Here is a 23917-nt window from a genome sequence, read left to right as displayed (position 1 = left end):
ACACCAATAATGGGCAGAGGTGAGGAGAGGCTTTAATACCAGCTGACTCCTCCAGAAGAGGCAAACAAGGCCTCCCAATGAAAACAGTAAGGGAGAGAAACCAGAAGCCCTTCCCCCTCCTTTGCAGGAGCCAAATGGCACCATGGAGCCCTTTCAAGGTCAGTTCCGCCATTCAATATGTTGAACAAAGCAGGAGTCAAGTTGCACCTTTAAGACCAAAACTTGGTCTTAAAGGTAACACTTGACTCCTGCTTTGTTCAACAACTTCAGACCGACACAACTGCCCACTTGGATCGTTCAGTATGTGTGACAGCAAGTCAGGCACCCGTTCCCCAGCTCATGTCGCCCATAACATCTAGTTTGATTCTCAGGGACAGCACATGTTGGTCTCAAGGAGGTCAGAGAGGGAAAACAAAGACAGGAAAGGAAGAAGCTTGAAGGAAGTCAAGCTTGAAGGAAGAGATTAGCATGTTGGGTAAACAGACAGCAGCAGAACCAAGAAGAGGAAGGATCTGACCTGGCCCCCTACAGGACACTGGTGTGCCTGGTACAAAGGGACACTGCCATCCGGATTCATTTACACAGCACATAGGTCTAACATCACAGCAAAAGCTGTAGCAGAAACACCTCAAGGTCCCTGGGTCATGCACATTACACTCATTCTGATCGTGACGTAAACTTTCTTTTTTATTCAGCCAGAAGAGGCCACATTTGACCAAGTCGTGCTAAAATCCAAACCACTTGCAATCTAAGCAAGTGAATGATTCTCACTGCAAACCCAAGCAAAGTCACACCTTTCTAAGCTCAAAGTTAAATGGACAAAGAGCATAACTCTGCTCAGGCTGGCTCTGCAGCTCATCCAACTCCCCACTCTGTAAAATTCCCAGATCAGAAGTAAATGGTGCCAAGTCAGAATCGGAAGCTTTTTTCAGCTTGGATAAGTTGGATTTTTCTTTTTTTCTATACAGCCCAAGGGAGTTCCTGGGTGATTTCCCCTATAATTGGAATCTTGCCTCACTTAGGATCTGCGCTGATCTTCTAACATTTTTTTGTAATTCCTTTTGAAAAAGCCACCCTGGAAACAAGAAGAAACAGAAATATGCATTATAGCTCAGTCAAATCAAATCAAAATACCTTTAATGGCATAACAGTATTAAAAGATACATTGCAACATACACTTCCAGTGATAAAAATTCATCCCAAAAAGTACAATTCATATAAAAAGCCTATATCTAAAAACAACTGCTTCTGCTAAAAATTTAGCTACCGTATTAATAGTTTCTGTAAAAGTATCACTGAGCAGATATCGAACTGTGCTATATTGGTTTCTAAATAGATCAGAGTATAAGGGTAGAAGTTTGTTACGAGACTCTGTGTGTAATTGGCAATCAAGCATAATATGGGAAATTGAATCAATTGAATTGGAGGCAAGTATTCGTAAGCATCTACAAGCCATTCCGACAGCTGGAAAGCCGGGACTCGTACTCTTTGTTCACTTCCACACCTGCAAGAAGTTAGCTCTGAACAGGGCTTCTTTTGTAGAAAAAGCCCAGCAGGAACTCATTTGCATATTAGGCCACACCTTCTGACATCACCATTGTTTCACACAGGGCTTTTAGAAAACACCCAGCAGGAATTAATTTGCATATTAGGCCACACTCCCTGATGCCAAGCCAGCTGGAACTGTGTTCTTGTGCATTCCTGCTCAAAAAAAGGCCCCAGCTCTGCACAAATCACTGTTGCCCTCATTTTCTACTTCCCAGTCTCATTTGAGGGGTCCCTACCTTTTGGAGCCTGTAGGCACATTTGGCATTCTGGCACAGCACGGTGGATGCAAGCAACAAAATAGCTGCCACAGCTTAACTTCAGTAATACAGTGAAGATCCTTGCGCTGTGGTGGAAGCTTCTTCCCAAACAACATTTTAAAAAATCTGCACAGCCAATCAAAGGAGGAGGAGAAGGAGACTTGATTCACTGGGAGTCTCAGAGAGGCTTACAATCTCCTTCCTTTCCCCTTCCCGCAACAGACATGCTGTGAGGTAGGTGGGGCTGAGAGAGCTGCTCTTGAGAGAACAGTTCTGACAGAACTGTGGCTTAGTCAATAGTAAATCAGAAGCCTACCATGTCCCAACTACTCCCTAAAAACACCAGAAAAGGTGTTGGAGAGAGCCTAATTTGGGGACCCTAACTCTTTATTAAATTCTATTGGCAGTGGGGGTTTTTTTAATTCCCACTAAGATTAAAACAGAGAAAGTCAGCCTATCACTAATAACAACATAGCAGTCCTAAAATATACACAGCTGAAAGAGAATTAAACACTTGACGTGTAAGGAAAGATTGATGCTTACCTTATAAAGGATAACAACAATAAAAGCCAAGACCAAAATCCCAGCGACAGAGCTTCCAACAAGGACAGGAATATAATTAAAGTCAATCTCTTTCAGCAAAAAAACAGTGATCTGGTTTTAAAAAAACCAAAAACATGGGAGCTAATGTCATTTGTATATAAATTCTCAAACCAAAAGCACTCTACACATGCTATCTTGTTGTAATCCTTACAAGCCAGTCTTAGAAGGTAGGCCAGTATTACTAACCTGTATGAGGGAGGAGCTAAGGCTGAGACAGAGTCTGTTCTTGGCAGAGGGGAAATCTGAACCAAAGTGCCCACCACCCTTGGTGTAGATCTCAGCTTATTTTTCTTAGATGTCTTGCTAAACCAGAACCTGATCTTTCACCGACATCTTAAACTAGTTTGAACATTCTGATTTCCCACACTCCAGGACACAGCCCTTCTCTTCCCCCATTCACTTATGAAAGCTGGCTTTAGATTCTTGTATCCAGCCAAAAGCTAAGTAATTTAAATTTATTTCAGTGGGAGAGATTTGCAGCCAGAGCCTCTACATGTGTGCTGAGAAGTAAATTTCGTCAGGATGAATGGAGCTTACTTAAAAAGCACAGCATGGTGCTGCTCAGTCCAATTTATCCATTAAAATGAATGGGGTATTAATTAAGTGCTTAATTTGGGCTACATTTCCCTCCTTTACTGCTTTTAACCTAAGCATTTCAAATCAAATCAAAAACCTTTAATGGCATAATAGTATTAAAAGATTCATTGCAACATACACTTCCAGTGATTAAAATTATCCCAAAAAAGCACAGTTCATATAAAAAGCCTATGTCTAAGTCAGGGTAGGGAACAGTGGCTCTCCAGATGTTTTTTGCCTACAACTCCCATCAATCCCAGCCATTGTAGGCAAAAAACATCTGGAGAGCCACTGTTCCCTACCCCTGGAAGAACAACTGCTTCTGTTAAACATTTAGCTACCGTATTAGTGGTTTCTGTGCAAATATCATTAAGCAAATATCGAACTGTGCTATATTGGTTTCTAAATAGGTCAGAATATAAGGGTAGAAGTTTATTGCGAGACTCTGTATGTAATTGGCAATCGAACATAATATGGGAAATTGAGTCAATATCAGTAGTGGGGCAGCTGCAGAGTCTTTCCTGTAAGGGAATGTTATGAAATTGACCCAACAGCATATTAGAGGGGAAGACATTCAGCTGCGCTAATGTAAAGGCTCTACGATGGCCGGGGTGGCTGAGATTATGAAGATATTGGGCCATTTGACTATACTGAATTGATAGGTTAAGGTGAGCTTGTGAATACTCTAAGCATTTCACTAATGTACCAACAAAAGCCTTACACCAAACCTTTCAGGTAGGCCAGAATTACCTCAGCAGAGCTAGCCCACTTTCTCTGGTTCCTCCCTGCACCCCATGGGATCCACCCATACTGAGCAAAAGAGGAACACCAACCTCACATCCCACTTTGGTTCTACCTTTTCTCCTCCATAGGAAAAAGAGCCCAGAATCCCACCTCTCTCATACCTCTGTTTTATGGAGTTTTTCATTCAAGCCCACATAAAGGTCTCTGTTGAAAATTATTTTTCCAGTAACGACCAAACCAGTGCTGTTTTTAAAGACCTAGAGAAGAAAGGGGATGATATGAACAGCAAACTATGGTTTGATGTGATTTTCCAGTCTTCAAGCAAGCACAGCTGATAGACGGGGCAGAATATACCTGCAAAGAACTGACTAAAGTCAGCTCTGCGGTCACAGTAACTTTCTCTTTCTCCGACACAATAGCACAGGTCACAAGCTGGTATTGGATTGGCTCACTGTTCTGAAAAACAAAGGTGGCCAAATGAGATTTTTCCCAGTAGGGGACACAAGCCAGAGAGAGAACATTTAGCACTGTTGGAAAAAACTGGGGCTCACAACCAATGCTCCCTCTAAGCTATGGAGTCTTGGGACCAAATATTCTACTTCATCAGCTATGGGCATTAAAGTTGTCAGCTACTGCATAAATTAGTTTACTCTGGGGCCATTTTTCCTGAGCTAAGACAAAAAATGTGTGAGCCAGAGGCGAAAAACCTGTGAGCTAGCTCACACTCACTCAACGGAGAGGGAACACTGCTCACAACCATCAACTTATTGCTGTCACAGAGCACATGTCTAGAAACGTCAAGCCCAGAATGAATTGCTCCTGTTTTGAATATGGCAACTGTAGCCTTCCAGCAGATGGAGAGGGGTTGTTTGACCCGGACCAGATCGCTATCTAGTGCATTTTTATCCAGTTTTTCTTCCAATGAACTCAGGCACATACTTTTCCTTTCCTCCATGTTATCTTCACAACAACCCTGTGAGGGAGGTCAGGCGGACAGGTAGTAACTGACCTAAGATCACCCAGTGTGTTTTAAGGCAGATTGAGGATTTGGACTCAGGTTTCCTAGATCAAAATCCAACATGCAGATAAGCACCACCCCTAGAGAGGAGCCAATCCTTGAATCGGACAAAGTGGGCTGTAGCCCATAAAAACTTACGCTGGAATAAAAAACTGAGAATCTTTTAAGATGCTGCAAATTGTTGTTTATTTTGGTGACTTTTTGACTTCTCGCAAACAGCCACGATTTCACAAAAGATTTATGCGGCACCAACAGTGCCAAGGCCCCTTTTACCTCTGAGCTGATGTGTCCAGAATCTTTCCTTATGAAGTCACTTGCAGTTCTGCACACTGTGGTTTTCTGAAGGGGACGGGAGAAGAAAATCAATGATAATAGTACCTTAAGTCATAATACTTTTATCATATATTGCTGGCTAAAAGGACATCTGCAGGAATACAAGGGAAAAGTCCCCCTTTGCATACTACCCAAACCAGGAACAATATTATGACCATCTTATGGTAGAGACTGGTCTTGCTGACCCCATATTATTGGGGGGGGGGGGGACAGAGGACTTGCCACTGAAAGAAAACAGTTAACAATGCCCTGTTTCCCAACCTTTATTCTAACCTCCTCATAGGAGTCTTTGGACTAGCCCAGTAATGCAACCTGGTGCTGTTGTCTCTATACTGTTTGCAGCACATCCCTGTAGCTCGTGAGTATGATTGCCAACTCCAGATTGGAAAATTCCTGGAGATTTCAGGGGTGAAGTCTGGGAACGGTGGGGTTTGAGGAGGGACCTCAGCAGGGTATATTGCCGTAGAGTTAGGCTTGCCAATCCCCAGGTCCCAGCGGGGGTTCTTCCACTTTCCCAGACTCCTTCCTGCCCCCAGTCAGCGATATTAAGACAGTAAAACAATCGAATAAAATTGCAATCGTGCTACTTCATGTATTCAGGCGGATCGTGTAATATTTTCCTTTCTCAACACATACAGATCCTAGGCAGTTGGTACCAAAGCACAATAGATTCAGATGCAATGGCAGCCCTCTCCCGTTAGATGTTATATTTTAGAGTGCCAATTGAGATATTCAAATTCCATTCAAAATACAACTTGAAGCACAAAAGCCACTGGAAATAAAGAGTCATAGCTCAAAAAATTCAAAATAGAATTCGAAATATAGAGGAAGTGCATGCAAAACGTTGCACTCTATTCCGCCTGCAGCAGAGGGAGCGTTCCCCTTACTCCCAACGAAACACCCATCATGTCAAAAGCACGTGTGCATACTGGTTATACCGTGCCTTCGAAAAGCATCAAAAACCAGCTCCTGTATTAAGTTCCAGGAGGGCAGCCGTGTTGGGCTGAAGCCATAGAACAAAGTAGGAGTCCAGTAGCACCTTTCAGACCAACAAAGTATTTTTCAGAGTGTAAGCTTTCGTATGCACGCATACTTCACCACTTATGACACGCTCACCATCATTCTCCCATTTTGACATGTTACTGTTTTATTGGTTTCCCATGCAGATGCTCTCCAGACCAAATGTTCCTTCAATTTGTTAATTTCACTATTTGGCCACCGGATTCTAACTTTGTACCACTTGGCATTCTTAACCCCTGCCCACCAGCTAGATATAGCTCTAGTCACCGTACCCCATTCCCTCGTCTGATGAAGTCTGCATGTGTACGAAAGCTTGCAATCTGAATAAAAAATTGTTGGGTCTTAAACAGGAGTGGCCAGACTTGCTTAACGTGAGAGCCACATAGAATAAGCACCAGATGTTCGAGAGCTGCAAGACATGAATGTCAGATGTTTGAGAACTCGAAGACAGACGGAAGGAAGATGGGGCTTGGGAGAGATGGAAAGAAAGCAATTTTAAATGATTTAATCAGACAATCTCCTTCTCCAAGCCAGCCAATGGGGTAGTGGGGGCTTCAAGAGCCACACAGAAAGTGTGAACGAGAGCCACATGTGGCTCCCGAGCCGCAGTTTGGCCACCCCTGGTCTCAAAGGTGTTGCTGGACTCCTCCTGTGTTCCAGCGCCTGTATTGCACCCAGACGCGCCCCGCTTTTACCACTCCCGTGGAACGCCCTCTCACTCCAATCAGAAACCGGAGGGCTACCGACGCTTTCTCCTCACCCTTACCTCTATGACGACGGCGACGCCCGGGTGAAACGCCTTAGCCCCGCCCTCCTCCATCCGCCGCGATTGGCTGAGCGCGACGTCGAAGGACAAACCGGCGCCGCCCGCCTCCCGCGCGCCACCAAGTCCCCTCTCGCCGCCGCTGCTCCCGCCGAGTCTCGCTCGACGATTGGAGTTCTCGCGAGAGCCGGGTTTGAAATGGCGGCGGGCGCGCTGGCGGTTCGACGGCGGAGGCGGCGGCGGGGCTGAGGGGCGGCGAGGCGGGCCCTGCGCGGCAGAAGAGAGGCAAGGCCCTCCGCTTCCGGCCTGCGCCTCCCCTCCCCCTCCGGATGGAGAGGCTCCGACCGCGGCTGCTGAAGACCTATGCGGGGCCGCGGGGCGGCCGGCGAAAGGCGGGCGGCGGGCAGGCCGGGCTGAGGCGCGTCGGCGCCGCCGCGCCCTGGATCTCGCCCCAGGTCGACCGCAGGCGCTACTTCAGCAGCACCAGCTCCTCGGGGGGCGCCTCCTCGCCCTCCAGCCTCGGCGACCCGGACTTCCTGCCTCCCAGCTCGACGCGGCGCCGCAGGAGGAGGAAGAAGGGTGCCAAGGAGAACCGCGCCCCGCCCAAAGGGCGGCGGGCTGAGGACTGCCGCTTGCCCACCACCCCGCTGTGCAAGAACGTCACGCAGCGCCCCCGAAGGGCCAACCTTCGACTGCGCCCCCCCTTGGTGTGCAGCACCCCCCAGCAGCCCCTGGCTACTGAGAAGCAGAATCCGGTGGAAGGGAGTCCCGCAGGGCACAGGTTCTCTGCCGCCTGCCGCTGCTGCAGCCCTCAGACCAAGCGGGAATCCCTGAGGGACAACAGTGGCGCTTTCCGTGATGTGCTCCCAGAGCTGAGTTTGCTGAACATGGATGGGGATGGCGAAGTGCAGGCCGCCACGGGAAGTTTGGAGCTCTTCACACATGAAGATGCTGGGAGCCTACTGTGCCAGCACCCTTTCCTGGGTCCTCAGGTGCAAACGCCATCTGTGGCGAAGTCCCATTCTTCCTGCGTGCACTTTCAAAGCCACTGTGCCGTGCTGTCTCACAGCCTCTGTAGCAAGACAGAAGCGCCTCTCAAGAGCTGGGGAGGGGTTGCGGTGTCACCAAATAAGGCCGCATCTCCTCCAAGTGAGGCCGGCTATCTTCCAGATGCTGATCAGGATCATTCCCCAAAGACGTCAGTGCCACCAAAGACCCCGATGACTTCCCAGAGACCATTGCAGGGAGCTTGCCAGTTGCAAGTCAGCGTGCGTGATGGAAAGGTTGCCCTTTCTTTGCCAAAAGGGACGGAGGCTCTTGATAACAAGAGACAACGGATGTCTGTTGAAGCAGGTATCACCCCTTATAAAAAAGTGGGTGGATTAAATGGGGTTCTCTTAGACCAAAGAAGTGACTTCAGCCTGGCTGAAAACAGCCCCCAGCTGCAGCCTGTTGTCATCCTGGACAATCAAGTGGTACCCAACTGGTTGGCAAATAAGTGCTCTGAAAAAAAAGTAGTGGGTCTTTTGCGGAAAAAGGAACATGGCTTGCCGTCAGATTCCCCCTGTGCTGTTCCTGGAGTGTCTGACACCACAAGCAGCAGTCAGGTGGTTCCCACCTGTGGCGAGGGAGCCACGGGGAGAAAAGCTTGTATCAGTGGATTCAGTTCCAAGAGATGGGGTCAACAAGGAAAACTTGGGCAAGCCAGGCGCAAGAAGAACACAGGATGGAAGGAACGGGCCGATGCTTCCCTGCTTCAGGATCATCTGAAGTGGAACGAGATGGAGGACAATCTTGCTTTCTCTTCGTTCCCAGATGGCTCCTCAGTAAAGAACTCCAGCTTGTGGCGCAGGATCCGAGCCTCTCTTTCCCTCCACAAGAAAAAGAAAATTCTGTCTGAGGTGGAAAGTTTCAACAGCACTGAACTGAGCATTTCATCTCCCAGTTCTCTCCATGCAAGGATGCCCAAGACCTCTTTCACAAAAACACTTGGATATTCTATTTGTCCTTCCTCTTCCATGGTCCTGCTGTCATCCATGAACTCTTTTTCCATAGCAGAAGTGATATTGACAGATGCAGAAAAAGTTTATGGCGAATGTCAACAAGAAGGCCCCATCTCCTTTGAGGAATGTATCCCCCCGGAGAAAATGCAGAAATGTGAGAAAATTGGAGAAGGGGTATTTGGGGAGGTTTTCAAAACCGAAGGCGAGAAGGGAGCCGTGGCTTTGAAAATAATTCCTATCGAAGGGAACACTAAAGTCAATGGAGAAGCTCAGAAGACTTTCAGCGAGATCTTACCGGAGATCATCATTTCAAAAGAACTCAGTCTTTTGGCTGAAGAGGCGGATAACCAGACCCCTGGATTCATCAGCTTGTATTCTGTGCACTGCGTGCGAGGAGCCTATCCTGAACATCTCCTGAAAGCCTGGGATGAATACGACAGACTGAGAGAGTCTGAAAATGACAGGCCAGATTTCTTTGGAGACCAGCAACTCTTCATGGTCCTGGAGTTCGTGTTTGGGGGCACTGACCTGGAGAACATGAGGAACCGGCAGCTGAGCTCCGTGACAGTAGCTAAAAGCATCTTACACCAGGTCACTGCTTCTTTGGCGGTGGCTGAGGAAGCGTTGCAGTTTGAGCATCGAGACCTACACTGGGGGAACGTGCTGATCAAGAAAGCCACTGTGAAGGAGCTGACTTTTAAGCTGAGAGGGGAAAGCCGCACCCTTCCCACTCAGGGAGTCCTTGTGAACATCATAGACTACACCTTCTCCAGGTTGGAGAAAGATGGCCTCACAGTGTACTGCGACCTCTCCACTGATGAAGAGGTGTTCCAAGGACGAGGGGACTATCAGTTTGACATTTACAGGCAGATGAGAGAGGAAAACTCGAACAGCTGGGCTGACTATTTCCCGCACAGCAATATCTTGTGGCTTCACTATCTGGCAGACAAACTTTTGAAAGAGGTGTCTTACAAAAAAAAGCCCACATCCCCCTCCATGAGGCAAGCACAGAAACAACTTGAGTTGTTCTGTAAACAGATTCTCGGCTTCTGTTCTGCCACAGAGCTGTTAAACACGAGCACCTTTTTCCACTGACTTGAGGTGAGCTGTAGGTTCCATACGGGCATTTAGCACTGCAGGAAGTGTTTTCTAAACCAACAGTAGCAAATACAGCAATTATGTTTTCTGTATATAGAAAAAGAGGACATAAGTAAATAAATAGCAGGAGAGGAGCTTTTTATTTCTCAGTTGGATTTATGTTATTGATTGATTTCAACCTAGATGTGTGCTTATACTTTGCTTTCAGTTAACTAAAAGAACAAACACCATTTTGTTTCCTAGACACAGAGGCTTATCTCACAATAAAAGAATATTGCTACTTGCTATAGTACCTCTATCACTCCCAAGTCTTAGAATATTAAACCTTTATGCCAATAATGGCTGACTTGACTTGAATATTAATCCTGAGAAACCATCATATTAGTGAGTATTTGCTTTTGACGAAGTTTTTTTTGAGGGGGGGGGATCTATTCTGATTTCTAGTTAAACAAATAGCATTTTTATAGCTACTTTATATTGTTTTTAGGACACAAAACGCTGCAGTGGTAAGACTTGGGGAGTCAGAGCTCCTCCTTTAGTGATATTTTTAACTGATTTGTAATGGTTTAGTTGTCTTGAATGAGCACATTGCGGTATGTCTTATAAGGCCCCCTCTTTGGAAATAGGGTTAGGTAAATAACTCCTGTAGCATCCAGGATAGCAAGGATGGATTGCACAAGTCTGGCCTTGTTGTGCTGTGGCCATTTGAAGGTGTATGCCTGCTATGGACATGATACCGCCTCATTGTCCCATGTCAATGCACCTTCTTGTGCAGCTATGGCCATCAAGGATTTTAAAAGAGCCACAAGTCTAGGGGAAGGGTGGGCCTGTGGCAGTTCCCTGAGCTACCACAGAACAGTAAGTCTTCCATGAAACTGTTCCTGCAGAGCAGGGGTGGCCAAACTGTGGCTATTTCACACATATTGTGTGGGTCTCAAAGCCCCCCTGCCTCATTGGCTGGCTTGGAGAAGGCATTTGTCTCTTTAAATCACTTCTCCAAGCCAGTCAGTGGCTTGGAGAAGGCATTTAAAGTTGTTTTATTTCCACCTCTCTCTTCCACATCTCTTTTCCCTTTTCTCCCTCCCTCCCTTCTTTCCTTCCTTTTGAGGCTCTCAAACATCTGATGTTCATGTCTTGCAGCTCTCAGACATCTGATGTTTATTCTATGTGGCTCTTATTTATTTATTTGTTTGTTTATTTTAGTAGATTTATAGTTCACTATTCCCCATAATGGGCTCAGGGTGGATCACAAGCACGATAATGCAGTAAAACAATAAAAATCCAACAATAAAACCATAAAACAATTAAAATATGCAGCATGGATGATACAGCGTGTTTTATAAATTAAGATATAATATAGAAGAAGAAGAAGATATTGGATTTGTATCCCGCCCTCCACTCTGAAGAGTCTTAGAGCGGCTCACAATCTCCTTTCCCTTCCTCCCCCACAACAGACACCCTGTGAGGTGGGTGGGGCTGGAGAGGGCTCTCACAGCAGCTGCCCTTTCAAGGACAACCTCTGCCAGAGCTATGGCTGACCCAAGGCCATGCTAGCAGGTGCAAGTGGAAGAGTGGGGAATCAAACCCGGTTCTTCCAGATAAGAGTCCGCACACTTAACCACTACACCAAACTGGCTCTCCAGTTAATTTAGGTGTCATAGCTGTAGGCCCGATATCTAGCAGTCTGAATAGTTGGTCAGCACAGTTTGTTAAGCAAGTTTGGCCACCCCTGCTGTAGAGGGAAGAATGCCTTTTCTCACCAATTGTCTAATCACCTGAGCTGACCTAGGGTTTCCTGCAAGCAAGGTAAGCTATGCCAAAAGCATCTTTAAGGTCACAGATTTCCTGTCAAGCATTTTCCTGAACCAGTAAGTGTGTAGACTCATTTGCAAGGCTGAATTCATGCAAAGTGTGAACGACAGTTGTGCGCAGAGCATGTGGTTGTGACAGGAGCTGCCCTTTGTCATGACTTGCCCGATGGCCATACACATCTCTCTCAAGGCTTGTGGGGAGTTGTCTGTGCTTATTGCCCTGCGAACTGGGGTGGGGTCTTAGGTGTGATTCACACACTCAGGAGAATACAGTGATAGAACAAACTGTACCAGTTCAGACTGCTGATAGAGGGTCTCGTTTTGGAGTGTTCTCGTATGTTAAGAACTCCATGCAAACAGAAGGGCAGCACAGCAAGCCAAGTCGGTGTCAAGCCTTTGCTCCTTGCTGTGCTGGTTTTCTACCTGCAGCAAGCTTTCACAGCACGGATATGTTGACCAAATTGGTTTTTTCCATTTATCTGCAAGGCAGTAAGTACCCAAGGAATGCATCACTCGCTGTCTGAAATGGCCTGGATCCATTGTGCCATAATGGGGCTTTGCAACCTAACCCTTCTGCATGGGTGAACCAGGCCTCCATTTGTCTGTATCGCAGATGCAGCTCTGCTGAAACAGCACAGGCTCGTGATTCACAGTGAAGTATGGCAGAGCTTGCGGTGGCTCTGTAGCAGGGGCAGCCAAGCTTGCTTAATGTAAGAGTCACAGAGAATAAATGACAGATGTTTGAGAGCCACAAGACGGAAGACAAATAGGTGGGAGGGAGAGGTGGAAAGAAAGCAACTTTAAATGCATTCTCTAAGCCAGTCAAGAGAGTGGTGGAGGCTTCAAGAGCCGCACAATATGTGTGAAAGAACCACACGTGGCTCCTGAACCATGGTTTGGCCATTCCTGTAGCATGGTTGACCTGGACAGCAGTAATACTGTGCTGGCCATAAACAAGAACTCTGAAACTTATTCCCAGGAGAAGGGAACCATGGGATGACAGGAAAAGGAGGGCATTCAAAATGTTCACACACACCTCCAGACACAGCAGGCTCAAAGGGCCACCAGTTTAAGCAGAGCGTGGTAGAGGAAGCCAGGGAAGTGACATGGATCTGTCAATGAAAAGGCAATCCTGCTGGTAGGAATGAGGTGGCCAAGCTAGACCTATCATTCCCATAATCCCAATTTCATACATCCAAAGCTATGAAGAGGCCAGGTGGGGTGTGGAACATATTACCTGCATCCCAGTTGCATTCCTCACACGGCTGACCCGATGGTTGGCTATGAGGGCTGGCACCCAGACCTGCAGTTCAAGCTGCGCCCCAAATTGGTTTTTTCCATTTATCTGCAAGGCAGTACCAAAGGTCAGAAAAATACCACCATGTTTGCCCGTGAGCTGGCAACAAGGTGAGGCCTCAAACTTACATGGAATTCAAAGTCAGTGTTCTGGGGGGCTCTTTCACTCACGTATAGGGCAGGAAATGGTCTGCAGGCAAAAAAAAAAATCAGAATAAGATACAGTTTTGTCTTTTATGGTATTTGCATACATGTATTTTATATGTATTTGCATCATGGGGGGTGGGGAAGGCTTGCGTGTCTATTTAGAGAGAGCTACACACAAGTCTCTCATCATTTTGGTGCAAAAATGTATGCCTAGTCTCTCTCCTCTTCAAGATGCTAACAGTAATACCGGCCTATCTTACAGGATTGTTGTAGGATTTACTGACTCTTGGCAAATGCTTTGAATACTGCAAAGTGCTATTTACGTACAATTGTTATTACTGCTCTTTTATCCAGAGAGGTTTAAAGGGAATGCCTATGCCACATACTCGATCTATTCTTTAAACAAAATAATAATCAGCTTTATTACTAATGAATGGGGAGTCCCCGCACCCCAGTTTTATTCTGAAAGGCTGTATCAAATGCCCTGTTTCCTTCTCTTGCATTTTAAGATGGTGGAGCATTTCCTTTCTCTCAGGCTCCTTTGATCCAGTGATCTCGAGCAGCAGATAAGGAGCGTATTTCTTTAAGGTGGTGAAATACTTGGGCACAGCCAGCATAATCCTTGGGTCTCTGTCCACCAACAGATAGGGGACTACATTTGTTTTTTTAATGCAGTGGAAGGTACCGTAATTTTGTTAGATTAGGGGCAACCCATAACGTGTGATAAAAGTTATAATGAGGGCATTCCAATACCATGTGGAATGGAGAGTCAACCTCTTTCAAATGACATTGGCAAAGTCTGTCCGAAGAAGGCAAGTTATTTATTTGTTTGAACTTCTAAGCCACCCTTGCCTGCAGGCAGGGCTCAGGGCAGCTTACATCAGAATAAAAACACTGATGACAAACGATGTAAATCAATTTACAAAAAAATTAGCATTAAAAACAGTGATTCATTTAAATAACATTGCCACTCCCCCAGCTTCTGAAGGCAGGTAAGGGGGTGGGAAACCTGAGAGCCCCAATTTGTTTATTGTCCCTTTGTTGTCCTTAACCAAAGGCCGGGCAGAACATCTCTGCCTTCCAGACCCTGCAGAAGGGTAACAAATCCCGCAGGGCACAGTTCTCTGGGAGAGAGTTCTGCCAGGCAGGGGCCAGGACCAAAAAGACCCTGGCCCTGGTTGAGGACAGCCAGATATCTCTGTCCTCCGAGAGATTTTTTTGTGCCTGAGCGTAACACTCTACTGGGGGCATATTGAGAGAGGCGGTCCTGGAGGTATGAAGGAACAGCATTCAGGCATGCAAGCATGAATGTTCTGTAGGCATGAGGAACTGCTAGGTATTAATGTAGGGTGGGATGGTTGAGGGTGGAAGGATGCCAAAAAACAGGGTGGAGCATACTCCCCAAGTTCATATAACTGAGCTGAAGTAATCTAGATCTTTTATGCATTTCTCGATAGTAGAAATTTCCTCTTCCCAAGACTAGGTGGTTTTGTGTCTTGTTGCTTGCATCCAGCGGAAATGGAATTGATCTTGATTAAGCTCATAAAGCATCTTTCTATGTGATGAAAATGACCTTTAGCCTATGTTTAAATGCACACAAAGCATGCTTTGGCTTCAATAGAGCCCTGGCTGAATTCTAATCTTAAAGCTATCTCAGCTACACATCTTGGGGTTCCTGTAATATGTCACAGAAAACAGCAAAGAGAGTGATCTATATTTTCATTCACTCAGAGAATCCATCCTGAGGCTTCATAAAGGAGCTGAGGGATGATTTTTTAATGAAACACATGCAGGCCCCCTCAGATATATTAGCCTCTCTTAGAGAGTACGACACTGGCCCAAGCATATATACAATTCAAAGAAACGGTACAAGATAGGAAAACGTGGAGAGGGCTGCCCCATAGAATCGCCAAGTCAGACACAACTGAATGGTTAACAACAACAAGAGAAGAAGTGTTCAATAGTTATCATAGAGGGTTTTATTTTATTTATTACAGATTTAAAATGGGGTTGCCAGTTGAGGATCCAAACCCACACCCTGATATGGATATTTGGAGACTTGTTCTAATTGAACATTGTCAGTTCTCCAGACCAAGGGGGTAATTTTCTTGGCTTTAGAGAAGACCATAACCTTTGATTTTGACTAAATGATCTTAAATTCCTCATTTTTACAGTATTTTGAAAAACGACTTAGAAGGTTTCTCAGTCTAACCTGAGTGTGGGTCATAAGGCCAGCATCCTTATGTAGAGAATTACAGTTAGTGTCTTTGAGGACAAGTGCTGAGAACGGAATCCTACTGAAGAAAGGACCATTGCAGGCAATACTCTCTCTAAGCTGCGGAGTCCTGTGAGCAAAAATTCTACTTCGTGAGCTACTGGCATTAAAGTTGCGAGCGAGCAATTTGGCTGCTTCATAGTGTGCTCTGGGGCCATCCTTCCTGAACCGAGACAAAAATGTGTGAGCCGGAGGCTAAAAAAACCGGTGAGCTAACTCATGCTAACTGAGCTTAGGGTTGCAGGGTCCTTCAGACACAAATGTAAAAGTACAGGTGCTAAGAGACGAGCTTGCCTCACTCCTCTACCAAAGCAAAAGCACTCTGTAAGCTCTCCCTTTTCTCCACAGCGGAATTGAGCCACCCAAGAAGAGTAGAAGACGATGGAGTGTTTGGGGCCTTTTACCTGCTGAGGAAAGTGCTGAAAGCATATTTCGCGTTGAAGAAATGTTCTTCTATCAGGGCCCTGCTGTTCGGGTTGATGCTGTCAAATAAATAAAGTATCAGTAACCTTTTTTAAAAAAAAAACCTCGTCGGTGGTGGGAAAGGGCTGTCAAATTGTGGCGATGGAGTCTTCAAGGCAAAACAAAGGGGTTTTGCCAATCCTGCTTCTGCATAGCAACTCTGGACTCCTCGTGGCTCTCATCCTATGCTAACCTCTCATCTTATGCTAACCTATGCTAAGCCGACCCTGCTTAGCTTCCAAGATCGGATGAGCCTGGGCTAGCAAACCTCACTGTCACTCACCTGTGAGTGACACTCACTCATCCCTCTGCTTTGCCAACTTGTAGTTGAACTGCACACGCAAGTTCCCATCACAATAAATGACTCCATCTTTAAAGCAAGGGCCAGCAACTGGCATTCTCTAAGCCAGCTCAGACCTCTTCCTTTTGGAGTTAACCAACGCGAAGAGACAAAAGAGGTGGGATTTGACAACTGCCTGGTGCTACTCTGGTCTCTCATCCACCACTCTTATTTTATTTAATCTGATTTATATCCCACCCTCCCCTAACGGGCTCAGGGCAGTTAACAACAGTTAAAAACCACATCGAATACTAAAAAACAATATACAGTAAAATCAGTTCTACACATTTTAACCATAAAATCCAAGATGCGCGTTGGTGTTTCTCAATATCTATATTTGTCCAGCGCTGCGGGATATTCGCTACCTCCCCTTAACTATTGAAGGCAAGCTTAAATAGTTCGGTCTTACAGGTCTGGCAGAACTGTGGCAGGTCCCACAGGGCCCTGATGTTTTTGGGGAGGGCATTCCACAGAGCAGGGGCTATTGTTGAAAACGCTCTGGTTCTAGTGGTGGACAATCGAACTCCTTTCAGTCTGGGAATCTGAAGGAGATTTTGGGACCCTGAACGTAGCGCTTTCTGGGGCACATATGGGGAAAAACCCACCAGCACCTTCAAAACCAACAAGATAAGCGCTCAAGAGTCAAAGCTCCCTTCATAGTATCCTTTCCCTGCACAATATTACTGACTTTTGACTTTCAGGGGCTGGCACACTCTTTCTTTTTGGTGCTAAAAAGTACCAGAATTATCCTGAACTGCAGTCATAGTAGTACCTTTAAAGCATCATGTATATAGCCAGGGTGCTTTTGTTTGAGCAGACAGGTTCATAATTAAAGATATTTTGGTTAATAAGCGTTGTTTGCTCCGGCAATCAAGAATGAAGTTTTATTTACTTGCTGAGGTTAACAGTGATACTTGGAGAATCGCCGGGGAACTTTCTTTCCTCTAATTGCCAGATCACGGAGAAATTTGCCTGCGGTGTAAAAGAACAGAGAGATCAGTTGAACGTTCATAGAAGTGCTCATCTAAACTTGTGCATTTTAAAACTCTTGTCAGGCAGTCTTTGAGGCAAGTACTTGGCTGGTGGAGTTCTGCAATCAAAAGTGGGCTGTTTGACTCAAACCCATATGTAAAATCCAGACAGGCTTCTTCTCCTGGGGACTGATGTGATATTTTGGAATGTTCATATTGTCCTTTCTCACAAAAACACTGCTCTTCAGACCTGCGGTTCCTAAGCCTGTTATCCCTGCAGGTCTGCCTAAGGCAGGGGTGTCAAACTCAAGAGGTCCAGATTGGGCCAGGCCATGTGTGTCATGAAATCTTATGACAGGTAGCAGAGATAAAAACTTTATAAAAGACACAGACAAACACAATTAAAAGATTTTAAAAAACCCAAAACTTTAAAAACATGCTTAAAACTTGAGCACTCTTGCAGCATTTTGTTTATTTAACAGTCTCTGATAATTGACGCCTGTTGTTTTGAATTATTGCATCACAAACTGGAGGCAATGTAACGTTGCAATCTTGAGTATGCTGTCCAGGTGTGTATCTGTAAGTTGCAAACCTACTTTTGATTCGCTCGTGAGCCTGATACAACCCTTCCGGGGGCCTGATCCAGCCCCTGGGCCGCATGTTGACACCCCTGGCCTAAGGGTTTTGCTTAACCCTCCTTTCTGCTTGGCCCTTATCTCTACACCCCTTCCCTCAAGATGCTGTTTTTCTGTCTCTCTGATCCCTCTTCCTGATCAGCTTTGCTGTTCAGTGCAGCAGTGATGTCTGTATCTCTCAGCTGCTGCTGCTGCTGGCAACACACAGTGCCTCCTGTCCTTTAGGCTCCTGTGGCCTTTCACTTCTCCACAAACACTTTGCTTTTTATTGACATTCTTCTGCTGCCTGTTTCCTTCCCAGAAGTCAGAATATTTGTGAACAGCCATGACATCACAGTGCAAGGGAAACGCGTTATGTACCAGCCAACAGCCAGGAAAAGGTGTTGAACACCCTATTTAAAGGGCAGTTGTCACTGCTCAATGGAACACAGTCCCCTTTAATCCGTTCTGCAGGCGACTTACTGTAGTCCTGAACACGGGATGTCCAATCTTGCAGTTCAGAGAGGAGAACCGAGGCTTGGTTGGCTTGGGGGCATCACAGTCAATCGTTGCCGAAGAAGGCTGCCAAGACACAGACGGCAGGTAGAATTCAAACCAGAATGTTCACAAAAACTCCTGCCCCCTTTCCAGCCTCCTGCATTCCCAGTTGTCAGCCTTAAAAGTAAAGGCAGTCCCCTGTGCAAGCACCAGTTGTTTCCAACTCTGGGGTGATGTCGCATCACAACGTTTTCACGGCAGACTTTTTACAGGGTGGTTTGCCATTGCCTTCCCCGGTCATCTACACTTCCCCCCCCCCCCCCCCAGCAAGCTGAGGACTCCTTTTACCGACCTCGGAAGGGTGGAAGGCTGAGTCAACCTTGAGCCAGCTACTTGAGCCCAGCTTCCGCTGGGATCGAACTCAGGTGAGCAGAACTTGGACTGCAGTACTGCAGCTTACCACTCTGCGCCACAGGGCGACTTACGGTAATTGTCAGCCTTATCAGCTAGTAAACAGTCACTGCCTCAGCTTGGGAGCTGGAGGGCTGAGATTCCCTAACAGATCCCTGTGGATCGGACCCCCACCAAATGCAAGAATCAGCTTACCCTGTCCTCTGACAACTCCCCACCTGAAGAAGGGTTTGAGTGCTGCAAGGAAGGTGGAAGGAAGGGCGTTAAACATACAGATGTTTTCATCTGTCACCATATTGTATATCTGATTTTAAAACTGCCCTGCCGGATCAGACCGAGAGGGTCCCTATTCTGTCTCCCAGTGCAGTATTTTCCAGTGACGCTTACAAGACAGCTATGAAAGTGGCCATCTTTCCACATTGCTTGGTTATCAACATTTGGTACTCGGGTACACTGCTTCTGTATACAGAGGCTCCATTTTGCTTCTGTGGCTAAGGCAAGTGATATCGTGCCAGCTGTCATCTCAAGGGCCTGCTGACCTAGCTGTCAAGGGCGGTGCTCCTATAAACCCACTCTACCTTCCCTCCTGTTCCTTCTGCCCCCACTCTGTTAGGAATCTTGGCTCAGTTCCAGTGGTGACTCAGCCAGTTTTTGAGTTACAGAAGGGTGCTTGGGCTGAGCTCTGCGGCTAAGTCGTGACTCACCTCTTGGACCTTTTTAAAGCTCAGGTTATCTGGGTATTCCAAAACCAGGGATGTCAGGTGGGAATTGTCACCGGTGTTTGCCAGGTGGAGGCTCATGGTCAGCTCCTTGGTGGCACCTACCACCAGCGTCTTCCTGCTGCAAGGATGTGGAAAGAGAAGAAGGGGCACTTCAGAGTCCAAGGGCACCTTCCGCTGGTACTTAGACCAGGCCTGTTCTTGTGCCTTTCACTCCTTTGCCCACCACTCACCTTGCCAGGCTGAACTTCATTTCTGTGTGCCACGATGCTTCTGCAGGCAGGAAAGCCAGCAGGAAAGGGGTTTTGAGTATCAGGTGCCTCCCAAAGGGAACTCTGAGTATATTAACTCTACAATTATGGCTGACTTGTGCTCATCTGGGGCTTGCCTGTCTCTGGTAGCAGATGGGAAACTGCAGGGACCCTGCTTAGCTTCTTAGATCTGATGAGATCAAGCTTGCCTGGGTTATCCAGGTCAGAACTCATAAGAGCTAGACAGATTTCCCACTAGCCTTATGCTGCCCTCACGCTCCTCCCCAGAGAGCCAGTTTGGTGTAGTGGTTAAGTGCACAGACTCTTATCTGGGAGAACCGGGTTTGATTCCCCACTCCTCCACTTGCAGCTGCTGGAATGGCCTTGGGTCAGCCAGAGCTCTGGCAGAGGTTGTCCTTGAAAGGGCAGCTGCTGTGAGAGCCTTCTCAGCCCCACCCACCTCACAGGGTGTCTGTTGTGGGGGGAGAAGATATAGGAGATTGTGAGCCGCTCTGAGTCTCTGATTCAGAGAGAAGGGCAGGGTATAAATCTGTAATTCTTCTTCTTCCGTCGGATTTCATACTATCTGCCCCGGGGCTGCAACACGCTTTGCCTTTTTCGCACAGCAAATTGAAACTGGGTTTTAGAGGATCACGTTTGCTGCACTAAAGTGGGGAGAGTTGCAGCCCCGGGGCAGATAGTGAAATCCAACGGAAGCCCCACTGAGGAGAGGAGAGTGAGAGCAGCATAAGGCTAGTGGGAAATCGGTCCTAGTTTTTCTGTTAAAGCTGAAATTCTCCAGGGAGCTGAAGTCTGCTTGTATGGGATTGCAACAGAACTCTGAAGTTAGAATGGTTTATTTCAGGGGTGGCCAATGGTAGCTCTCCAGGTGTTTTTTTGCCTACAACTCCCATCAGCCCCAGCCAGCATGGCCAATGGCTGGGGCTGATGGGAGTTGTAGGCAAAAGACACCTGGAGAGCTACCGTTGGCCACCCCTGGTTTATTTGCTTGGGGTAGTGGTTAAGTCTACAGATCTACTTTCAGTATTGTCAGTGAGGGGAAATTAGCTGCACAGATGTCACACAGCCTTACACAAGCCCATTGGTTATTATTGTCGCCTTTGACTGGCAGAAGAGTTCCAGAAGAAGAAGAAGACATTGGATTTATATCCCGCCCTCCACTCCGAAGAGTCTCAGAGCGGCTCACAATCTCCTTTATCTTCCTCCCCCATAACAGACACCCTGTGAGGTGGGTGGGGCTGGAGAGGGCTCTCACAGCAGCTGCCCTTTCAAGGACAACCTCTGCCAGAGCTATGGCTAACCCAAGGCCATTCCAGCAGGTGCAAGCGGAGGAGTGGGGAATCAAACTCTGTTCTCCCAGATAAGAGTCCGCACACTTAACCACTACACCAAACTGGCTCTCCAGCACTTCTACTCGGGTGCAAAAGTCCCCCACCCTGCACCTCTCTCAGGGAAAATGTTTTGCTGGTCTCCTCTTGCTCATACTTTCACCTCCCCCCATGCAGCCTGCCTGGTCACCCATTCTCTGTTGCTGGGCAAAGCATCCCTGTAAGTGTGAAGTCAGGTAGGCGAGTCACAGTACAATGTGCAAAAAAGGATCTAGGGGTCTTAGTGGACTGTACACTGAACACGAGTCAGCAGTGTGATGCGGTAGCTAAAAAGCCAAATGCAATTTTGGGCTGTATCAACGGAAGTATAGTATCCACATCACATGAAGTGATGATATCATTTTACTCTGCTCTGGTTAGACTTCACCTAGAGTATTGTGTTCAGTTTGGGGCACCACAGTTTAAGAAGGATATAGACAAGCTGGAATGGGTCCGGAGGAGGCCAATAAAGACGGTGAGGGGTCTGGAGACCAAGTCTTATGAAGAAAAGTTGAAGGAGTTGGGTGTGTTTAGCCTGAAGAGGAGACGACTGAGAGGTGATATGATTACCATCTTCACGTACTTAAAAGTGCTGTCATATAGAGGATGGTGCAGAATTGTTTTCTGTTGCCCCAGAACGTCAGACCAGAACAAGTGGGTTGAAATTAAATCAAAAGAGTTTCCAATGAAACATTAGGAAGAAGAGCAGTTCCTCAGTGGAACAGCACAAGAATTTTGTAACGTGAATTTGACCTGTCTCACAGGATTGTTTTGAGGATAAAATGAAGGGAGGGAACTGTGTTGGCTGCCTTGAACTTCTTGGGGGAAGGGAAGGATGAAAAAAAGATAATATAATCTGTAACCCTTATGGAATTTCCTAGGCTGAGGTGCCTGTATAGCCCTTGCATGTGGGAGAACACAGCTGCTCCAGCAGACCTACTGAATTCAAGAAAATGGTTGTTGGTTTGCTTTTTTTTGGAGGGGGGGTTAAACCTCTGCTAATTTGGTCATCAGACCTGCCATTTCTTACCCATGCAACAGACACATTCAAAGACTCACTCGGTAAGAACAGCCAAGGTCAAACGTGGGGTGCAGACAGTCTTGTTATCGCAGTCATCCTTATAAGGCAACTGAAATGTGATAAGAATGGGGTGGGAGGAAGAGGGAAGGTTTTTATCCTCACTGTGTGGGAGAGAAGCTAAAACGCTTTTCTTTATTCCAAGACTGGAGAGGAAAGGGTTCAAAGCCAACTGATTGCATACTATTCATTCTCTCCTCTGATGGAGGATGGGGCTACTGAGCTTTAAATAAGGGGTGCAGAAGGGAAGATTTGGGCAGCTTCCCAGATTTTCCCTACTCCTGTGCTCAAAAATGCACTTCCAAAGAAGAAGAAGACTGCAAATTTATACCCCGCCCTTCTCTCTGAATCAGAGACTCAGAGTGACTTACAATCTCCTATATCTTCTCCCCCCACAACAGGCACCCTATGAGGTAGGTGGGGCTGAGAGGGCTCTCCCAGCAGCTGCCCTTTCAAGGACAACCTCTGCCAGAGCTATGGCTAACCCAAGGCCATTCCAGCAGCTGCGAGTGGAAGAGTGGGGAATCAAACCCGGTTCTCCCAGATAAGAGTCCGCGCACTTAACCACAAACTGGTTCCACACTCTATACCGCCCTGTACTCTGAATCTCAGAGTGGCTCACAATCTCCTTTACCTTCCTCCCCCACAACAGACACCCTGTGAGGTGCGTGGGGCTGAGAGAGCTCTCCCAGAAGGACAACTCCTATGAGAGCTATGGCTGACCCAAGGCTATTCCAGCAGGTGCAAGTGGAGGAGTGGGGAATCAAACCCGGTTCTCCCAGATAAGAGTCCGTGCACTTAACCACTACACCAAACTGGCTCTATACCAAACCACTACACCAAACACATATCATGTAGACTGTGCCTAGTAGACTATGCCTAGTAAACCTGCTAGGCTTTTAACAGGAGATGACTGGGGGGGTGCAGTTCTCCCAGATAAGAGTCTGCGCACTTAACCACTACACCAAACTGGCTCTGATGGAGGATGGGGCTGCTGAGTTTTTAACAAGGTGTGCAGAAGGGGAGATTTGGGCAGCTTCCCAGATTTTCCCTAGTCCTGAACACAAAAGTGCACTTCCCCAAATTCCCTCTTCTGCAAAGCGGTGAGAGGAACAGCAGCCCAGGAGGCAGAACTCCTCTGCCTCTGAACTTTGTGCCTCCTGCTCATGTCTGAGCCATGGAAGGGAAGAAAAATGATGGATGGACAAAAGTCCAATCCTGCTCAGTGCAATCTGTCAGCCTCTTGCTTCCCCTCTCCAAAGAAGGCAAGGCAGATGGAGGGGGGGAAAAGATGATGGCAACGTGTTCCCAAACACTTCAGTGCTTTGGCGATTGTTTGGATTCCCTGAGCTGGGCTCAGAGTACACCGACAACAGCCAGAAGATTGTAAATGGGAACCAAGCTGAAACTCACTTTTCACATCACCTAGATCAGGGGTGTCAAACGTGGACCAGGGGCTGAATCAGGTCCCTGGAGGGCCCTATCAGGCCCCCGAGCAACTGGCTCTTGTCTGCTTCCTTCTCCCTCTCTCTTGCTTCCTTCTGCATCTCAGCTTGCTTTGCAAGGCTTGCTCACAGGAACTACAGAGCAAAACCTCTATTTTCTCCATTGGTTGAGGCTCCTCTGCCTCCTGGTCTCCTGGGGAGGGAATGAAAGAGCCAGAGCTTCCTTTGCCCAGTTCCCTGGATCCCAC

At 46.9% G+C, this 23917-nt stretch overlaps 3 protein-coding genes across 3 annotated transcripts in view; 1 reads left to right on the top strand and 2 right to left on the bottom strand.

Moving 5' to 3' along the window:
- Positions 1-668: 668 nt before the first annotated feature.
- Positions 669-7110, bottom strand: LOC132586764 (integrin alpha-E-like). Its single transcript, XM_060258855.1, has 6 exons — positions 6866-7110; positions 5020-5085; positions 4083-4184; positions 3890-3985; positions 2349-2459; positions 669-1075 (listed from the first exon to the last, which is right to left on the bottom strand). Exons 1-6 carry the CDS (start codon positions 6917-6919, stop codon positions 1019-1021), a joined length of 486 nt encoding a protein of 161 aa, XP_060114838.1. The 5' UTR covers positions 6920-7110; the 3' UTR covers positions 669-1018.
- HASPIN (histone H3 associated protein kinase) lies at positions 6987-10243 on the top strand. Its single transcript, XM_060258854.1, has one exon. It carries the CDS (start codon positions 7192-7194, stop codon positions 9958-9960), a length of 2769 nt encoding a protein of 922 aa, XP_060114837.1. The 5' UTR covers positions 6987-7191; the 3' UTR covers positions 9961-10243.
- A 5649-nt stretch (positions 10244-15892) lies between these two features.
- LOC132586840 (integrin alpha-E-like) overlaps positions 15893-23917 on the bottom strand; it is a 47832-nt gene continuing 39807 nt past the window's right edge. The window contains exons 18-23 of the mRNA XM_060258972.1: positions 22206-22276; positions 19493-19625; positions 18984-19025; positions 18363-18461; positions 17187-17266; positions 15893-15974 (exon numbers count right to left, since the gene is read on the bottom strand). Coding sequence (XP_060114955.1) covers positions 15893-15974; positions 17187-17266; positions 18363-18461; positions 18984-19025; positions 19493-19625; positions 22206-22276 — 507 coding nt within the window. The remainder of the gene's footprint in view (positions 15975-17186; positions 17267-18362; positions 18462-18983; positions 19026-19492; positions 19626-22205; positions 22277-23917) is intronic.

The sequence above is a fragment of the Heteronotia binoei genome, chromosome 18 (genome assembly GCF_032191835.1).
Source record: "Heteronotia binoei isolate CCM8104 ecotype False Entrance Well chromosome 18, APGP_CSIRO_Hbin_v1, whole genome shotgun sequence".
In the NCBI taxonomy this organism is placed as follows: domain Eukaryota; kingdom Metazoa; phylum Chordata; class Lepidosauria; order Squamata; family Gekkonidae; genus Heteronotia; species Heteronotia binoei.
The sequence above is the reverse complement of the archived record's forward strand: the minus strand, read 5'-3'. Positions and strand labels throughout refer to the sequence as shown.